A 7586-nucleotide genomic window follows, 5' to 3' on the forward strand; every position below is an offset into this window, starting at 1 on the left:
GTCATTTTTCACACAGTCGTTTTGGCGTTGGTTTCACTCAAATCGGACTTACGGTGAAGAAGAACGGTTCAAACTAAGGAGTTTAATAAACGGAGAAGTCGGGTATTTTAGAGAGAAATTTGGATGGTTAAAAATCTGAAGAAGTGTGTTTATTTGACTACCTAAATGAATAAAACGACATACTGAAATTTTGACGAGAACGGAGAAAATTTTCCAGAACAATTATCGATCATCGGTGTCAAACTAAAGGTTGTTGTTGTGTTTCTCTTTGGTTTTACGACCGTCGTCCAACTCCCTTGCTTTTTTTGTTAGTTTTATTTTATTAACAATTAGAGTTAACACATAGGTCAAACCCATTGGTCTCCTTCTAGGTTTTATTAGTTTTATTTTATTTTTTTTAAAACACAATTTCATTAATAAAACATCATTAATATTTCAAAGCTAATAATTTATAAATAAAAATAATTAATCTTTTAAAATCATAATAACCAAAACTCTCATATTCCAAATAATCCCTATAATAATACTTATTTTTTCAAATACTCAAATTAAGATATTACCATCATTAGAGAATAATCGAAATTCTAAATTAAATAAATATAACATCAAATACTTTATATTAGTTACTAAATCTTAATAAATATATATAAAATCACAATGTCATAACAAGTATATAAAACTAAAGGAAATCAAACACAATATTGTTATTATCTCAAGATAATTATTTATAAAATAGATAATTAAAATAAGATGTATTTAGAAATAATTAAATATAATTAAATGCACATTTAAAATTAGTCAAACACACAAGAAAATATCATATTCTAAAATAATTTTAACACCAAATTAATTATCTAAATTCCTAGGTAATTAATAAAATAGTTTATTATAAAATTTGGGGTGTTGCAAAAATAACTAGAGTTTGTGAGAATTGAGAATTTGTATGATGTAAAACACATGTTTTTGATGAAGACAGAGAGACCAAGGAATGTGATCAAAGCTCAAAAAGAAATCAAAAATCAAAGTCAACTATGATCACACATATTAGACGATATATAATGTAAAGGTACATGATGCAATCTAATATTCTTATATATGAGAACCTTTCATTTTAGCATATGCATCAAGGGATTTTCAAAGTGTCAAAAATGCATAAACAATGTTTGAAAATAATATTTTTGGCAAAATACAATGTTGTATTCGAATACAACATGTTGTGGCCGAATACAGACAAGTCAGTAGCTAAAACTGAACATATGTATTCGACTATGAGATGGTGTAGTCGAATACAAGTGCTAAGTCAGTAGCAAAAACTAAACATTTGTATTCGACTATGAGATGGTGTCGTCGAATACAAGTGCTAAGTCAGTAGCTGAGACTTCACATTTGTATTCGACTACAACCTGGTGTAGTCGAATACAACAACAAGTCAGTGGCAATATTCACCCAGTTGTATTCTAATACAAGGTTTCATATTTGAATACGGTGCTGAAATTTCAAATAAAAACTGAACGTTACAGAGGTGTATTCGACTACACATAAGTTGTAGTCGAATACAACTGGAAACAATGCAATTTTTCAATTCTGAAATGGTTCTGGATCATTGCATTTTTTCATCAAACATCTAGGAACGATGGCCACTAATATGAAGTGATGTCTATGGAGTATAAATACCCCATAACTTTAGTATAAACGCAATTAATCCTACTACCAAACCTTGAACAACTTTGAACAATTTTCTGAAATATTCTGAAAGTTATTTTTCATATTTCAAGTACTTGCATTACATTTTCACATCATTGAGAATTGTTCTCTAGTATACTTGAAATATTATTGGATTGATATCATTGAACAACTATTATACTCATATTCTTAGTCAAGAACTTTTGTTAAAAAATCATTAGAGTTATTGTATTGTATTTACAGAAAGTAGTGTACTTTCTTTAAGTATTGTAATTTAAGATAGTGGTGTGCTATCTTAGGAAGTGTGTTAGAAGTTTGTAGCAGAGATCCTAGGGTGGGATTTGTACATATTCTAACAATAGTGGAAAAATCTCTTGTGGTGTGCAAGAGGACTGGATGTACCCTTGGTCATAAGGAGAACTAGGATAATATCATTGTGTTTATTATTTTTTAGCCATTTATCTTTGCCATACACTATCTTAGTCAGAAAAATCAATCAATAAATCTCAAAAAACAAGAAAATTTCTAAACACCTAATTCCCCCTCCCCTCTTAGGTTCACCTCTGTTCTTACGTATAAACTAAACATAGATTCAATAGTTGTACCGCATGTCGATTGAACTTGGTAAAGATAGACATTAGAAATTGGCTGAATGTTAAAAGAGTTGGTCGTCGAATAAATGAGAACATTACTTGTGTCTACGGAAATAAATTAAATTGATTGTATCCTCTCATGTAAACCTGCTTATATTTCAAGTAAATAATAATAAGTCCTAGAATGTTAGAATATCAATGTTGTAAGCAATTAGTGATTAGAGAAGTTTAAATTCTAATGGTAAAAGGATGTTTTAGAATTTTGTAGTTATACTTCTTGATTTTGAGTAGAGCCAAAAGAACTATAAATTAAGCAAGCATGCGAGGGGCCAAACTAGGATTTGAGTCATTTAATTCTTTTAGAAGATTAAGTGTAAAGTAAAATCACATTCTTTAGTAGCTTGAATTTCGGGGACTAAATTCTTTTAAGGGGCTAGAATTGTAACACCCTAATTTTTATAATAAACTATTTTGTTAATGAAGTAGGATTTTAAATAATTAATTTAGTGTTAAAATTATTTTGGCTTAATTGTAATTTTTGTCCCTCTATTTTTACCGATTCACGAAATTGGTCCCCCTATTTTAAAAGTCGACAGTTTTGGTCCATTCCTCTGATTTTTTAACCAAAAAAATTGATGAAGTGGGGTGATTTAAATACCATGACATATGATAGGATGATGTAGAATGATTAATACCTATGCAATTGGAATAAAACATCGTAAAAACTTAGATTTCAATTTCAGAAATTTTTCATATTTTTAATTTAATTAATGACATATGAATAACTAATGCATCTAGATAGTTCTATATTATGGAATTGTTTACCACGTTATTAAAAATATGTCAACTCATCGTTTTTTAGTTCAAAAATATGAGAGAGAGAGAGAGAGAGAGAGAGAGAGAGAGAGAACAAAATTATTGACTTTTCAAATAGGGGACCAATTCCGTTAATTGGTAATAATAGAGGGACCAAATTAGATGCAATTAAGCCAACCATTTAAGAATATATGTTGATTAATTTGATGATTAATTTTCTTTATATGTTCTAAACCTTCAAGAAACACTACTCATTTGCGTGTTTTAATAAAGTTGACGACGAACCTTGTCACCGCTACAACACGTCGGTGAGACATTTTCTAATAACTTGTTTCATGACATTTTGAATATGTTTCTTCGCCTAATATTTTTATTAATTATGTAAAGCTAATTTTTATTTCCCGCGTAAATTATCAGTCTTGTTTCATTGACTCTGCAAATCTATCGAGGCTTTGGACTTGTTCGTTGCACGTTGTTGACATCTCATGGTTGCTGAAAATTATTCTGGTCCTTATATCTCATGAAAGCGTTAGATTGAGGTAAGGGGTGAGAGAGCGTTTGAATTCATGATTATAATATATTGTGAGATGAACGAGAAAATCGTATTTTTCAATGATTCATCCAGGGCTCGATACGTACGGCAGTAGCCCTTTGAGAAATAAATTACTTAATGTACAAATATGGAAATTGTGAGAATAAAATGTGGAATAGAAATATTTATAAGGTGTTGATTGATTTAATTTCTTTAAATGTGTGCTATTTGATATTGTTGTAATATTGAGTGTCGAATGAATTCTATGTATATATTTGATTAGACGAGTTTATGTTATGTGATGATAAAAGGTGAATTAATAATTACATATATTTGAATTAATATATATTTGATGATGTATAATTAATTATAATATATATTTGATGATGATACATTATTTGAATTAATATATATTTGATGATATATAATTAATAATAATAATAATAATAATAATAATAATAATATAAATTTGTTATAAGTCTACGTAATGATGTATCATTGATGATAGTAATGCTATAAAATTGTGATGAGTTTATGTGATGAGAATATTGAAGTAACCCCATAGTTGGTGAAATAATTGTGATTCCAATTTGTGTTTGAAATGACGGTCTTAATGGAGTATCATTGACCAATGAGGGGAGAACATAAATATTGAGAATTTGTGAAGTGAATATTATTTTGTCATCATATAGGTAAGGTCTGACAAGCCAAGTGATTCTAGGGAAGTACAATTGAATGAGACTAATTTTGGCGGTCTGCTGTTGAGCCTTAAGGCAAGATTGTTTGACCTTGGAGGTATTCAGGTAGGGAATTCCTTGGTGACTTGGAGGTAACACTCCAAATGTAGGAAGCTTTCATGCAACACATGTTTACCTCGATTGTCGCGTATATGTGTCTTGGGTTTAGTTGAGGGGATCTATCAGGACATGGCCAATTTGAATTGTCCGTCCACCAGGACAGTGGCGTAGTATCAAGCCACATAACAAAGTACTTCATAGTTAGAATTGTACCACATTGTGAAGTAAAGTCTAAGCTCATTGATAGATGTGTTTCAAAAGTACTAATAGTTACTCTTAGATGATTTGATGCACTCTATAATGAGATAATTATTTTACTTGAGTGACTTTGATCCTATAATATGGTACTATGTGCTTAAATATTTTGATATATTGTAATGTGATTATGATACGGTCTATTATAATTGTTTGCGCGTTCTCCTTACTTATACTATATTATTGACATGATTTCAAAACTCACCTCCTCCGTTGTTTGTGTTTGACGGGTTTGGCCATGCGTTTGCGAAATCGCAGTTATTACATATTAATGAGTCTTGAAGTTCAAGTTTGGGAGAAACGCAGCTTTGATAGGTGATACTAATAATATGAGTAGTAAATTGTATTTTACTTTAACTTATTTAATTAGAAAAGATATTTCATATCAAAACATTATAAGGACTAGTAAGTTTTTTGAGTTAAATTAAGAAATTATAGTTAAATCAAATTTTTAAGGATTTCCTATTTTATAGAAGCAAAGGAGTTTAAAATATTTCTTTTGATTTTTGAGAAACGCGATATCTTAAATTAATTATATATCTTTTTATTTTCTTGGAAATATATTTTTTTTATCCACTGCGAATTTTGCTCAAAAATATCTAATATAAGTTATTATATATGTAGTTTGGTGTTTAGTGTGTCACAACACCCCTCTGGTAGATAATCTTATTGCTACTATTATTCGATATTAGTAAATATGCAATGAAGTGTACATGAATATATGTCCAACCATATTTCAACTATGGTCTCATGCTATATATTATTCGTTAAAATATTTGTATATGAATAAAAGGTGTTTGTAACATTAGTACATAATAATTGAGTTGAAATAAAAGATTACTTTTGGAAAAATTTGCATTAGATACATTTGAATCGTCAACAATTTTTAATCTTTGCTATAAAAATCATCAATCGCCATTCCTATCAATGTTTTATAAATATTTGAGTACGAAATGAACTATATAATTAAATGTTTCATAAATATTTGAGTACAACATAAACTATATAATTAATCTTTGGTCATTAAAAAGTTAAGCTTTGTAACATAAAATCACAGCAATAAACAAACGACTATAAAAAGATGAATGAATTAATGACCAAATTATTTTCACTATCGGCAACAGCTTCGTTACGAATACATACCGAATATATCGACTTCGGTGAGAGGACATGCTTAGGTCGTAAAAATTTCGCTGAGATCATAATTGCAAAATTTCATCAAGTGTAGCTGTGTACCACAAATTTTGTCAGACTGTACTTGTTGCTGTTCTGGAGATGTGTGAATAGTTTCAAGGATTAAGTGTGTTTCAGCTGAAGCAGACAAAACTGATAAATTTCATTTTTTTTCTTCCCACATTTTGACACTCTTTACTTCAATTTATTTCTCAATTTCTGTCAATCAGTACCAATCTCATTGTTAATAATACTCCAAAAATTTCAATTTTAAATCACACAAAGTATGCTTTTTATGTTACTAAATCTTAATATTGAATATCTTGAAATTCTGATTTAGATCCATTAAATCAAGAAGGTATTTTGCTTTAGAGAGGATACAAATAAGTACATGTCAGAATTGTAACAAAATCAACTTCGCAACAAGAATTATAACAAACTTGGTCCTAATCTGGTTTTGAGCTAAAACTAATTATGCATGCTTCGTAACTACAAACATTCACTAACCAAAAATCTATTGAATGTTACATTATCTTTAACAAGTTATAACAAAATTTACCAACCATGTGAGAGCATGCAAGGATACAAAACAGTAATAACGAAACTAACCTGCAAATGGCTAGCAACGTGTTCTCGGGTTAAACCCGGAACATCCATAATTTTTAGTATTTGTTTCGGCTTTACATCTGAAAAATACATAATGCATATAAGTTAAGTTGTTAAAGAATACAAACAGGGAAGAGAAAAGTAAAGGGAAAGAATCATACTATCAAGGCCTAATTGATTGACAACAATTACAAATTGATTATGAAACTGTTGATTCCATGAAAACCGGAACTTCTTTGTCGCCGGTGGATAATCATCATTATGATTATGCTTTTCATCTTCAGAATCAATACCTTGTTTTGGAACATTGAACTCGTCTTCTCTCCCCCGTTTTCTATTGAAGATGTTGTTCATATCAAAGATGTTCATATTCTGATTCAATTTTTTTTCATGTTTATTTTCATTAATCATAACTCCTTTTACCACATACTTCCACATATTCTTGAATTCTTGTTCTTCCAAAGGCTTAATCCAATAATCAGAAGCCCCTTTTGTGATAGCCTCCATGATAGAATTTGTAGAGTAATCAGAAGACATGACTGCAAATTGAACAAGATCACAAAAAAAGTAGTAAATACATACGAACAACTAAATATGAGATACATGAAATAGATATGAATAAAATAATAAAAGACTTACAAATGACAGGAATTTTGTGGAATAAGAGAATATGTTCAAGAAAGTCATAAGCACTCAATTCTTGCATATCAGTATCAACAATTATGACATCAAAAGAGCATTCTGTTTGGGAAAGAAGATTCAATGCAACAGAAGGCTTGCAACAAGTGGTAACTGAAGGAACAAAATATAAAATGTCAAAAAAAGAAAAAGATAATCAAGAATATGTCAAAGATAGAAAAAGAAAAATATAATCAAGAATTGAAGCATTACTCAGTAGATAGTTACCTTGGTATAGAAATTGATTACCCATTGCGTGAAGGATGGGATGGTGAGTTGTGTCAACATCAAGGACGAGAACCCGTAGACCGATTGGGAATCGTTTTGGAAGTCTTTTTATAAACTCCATCTTTACTCTTTTCTTGTGCTTAGAAATAAGAACGAACCACACGAATCTTTCCAAAAGAGAAAGAGAACGAAACAATCGCAAGAACTTGGATTAAAAAAGAGATC

The 7586-nt window shown here is 29.7% G+C and overlaps 1 protein-coding gene across 4 annotated transcripts; it reads right to left on the reverse strand.

Annotated features, from left to right (window-relative positions):
- Positions 1–5748: 5748 nt before the first annotated feature.
- LOC101496941 (two-component response regulator ARR14-like) lies at positions 5749–7586 on the reverse strand. 4 transcript variants are annotated; one of them, XM_073369972.1, is made up of 5 exons: positions 7362–7584; positions 7095–7247; positions 6749–6994; positions 6459–6535; positions 5749–6068 (listed from the first exon to the last, which is right to left on the reverse strand). In XM_073369972.1, exons 1-5 carry the CDS (start codon positions 7480–7482, stop codon positions 6045–6047), a joined length of 621 nt encoding a protein of 206 aa, XP_073226073.1. In that variant the 5' UTR covers positions 7483–7584; the 3' UTR covers positions 5749–6044. The 4 variants fall into 4 exon arrangements, with proteins under 4 accessions (XP_073226073.1, XP_004514128.1, XP_073226072.1 ...); XM_004514071.4 differs by having other exon boundaries at positions 6617–6994; positions 7362–7581; XM_073369971.1 differs by lacking the exon at positions 5749–6068 and having other exon boundaries at positions 6115–6535; positions 7362–7586.

Source organism: Cicer arietinum, chromosome 6 (assembly GCF_000331145.2).
Source record: "Cicer arietinum cultivar CDC Frontier isolate Library 1 chromosome 6, Cicar.CDCFrontier_v2.0, whole genome shotgun sequence".
Classification (NCBI taxonomy): domain Eukaryota; kingdom Viridiplantae; phylum Streptophyta; class Magnoliopsida; order Fabales; family Fabaceae; genus Cicer; species Cicer arietinum.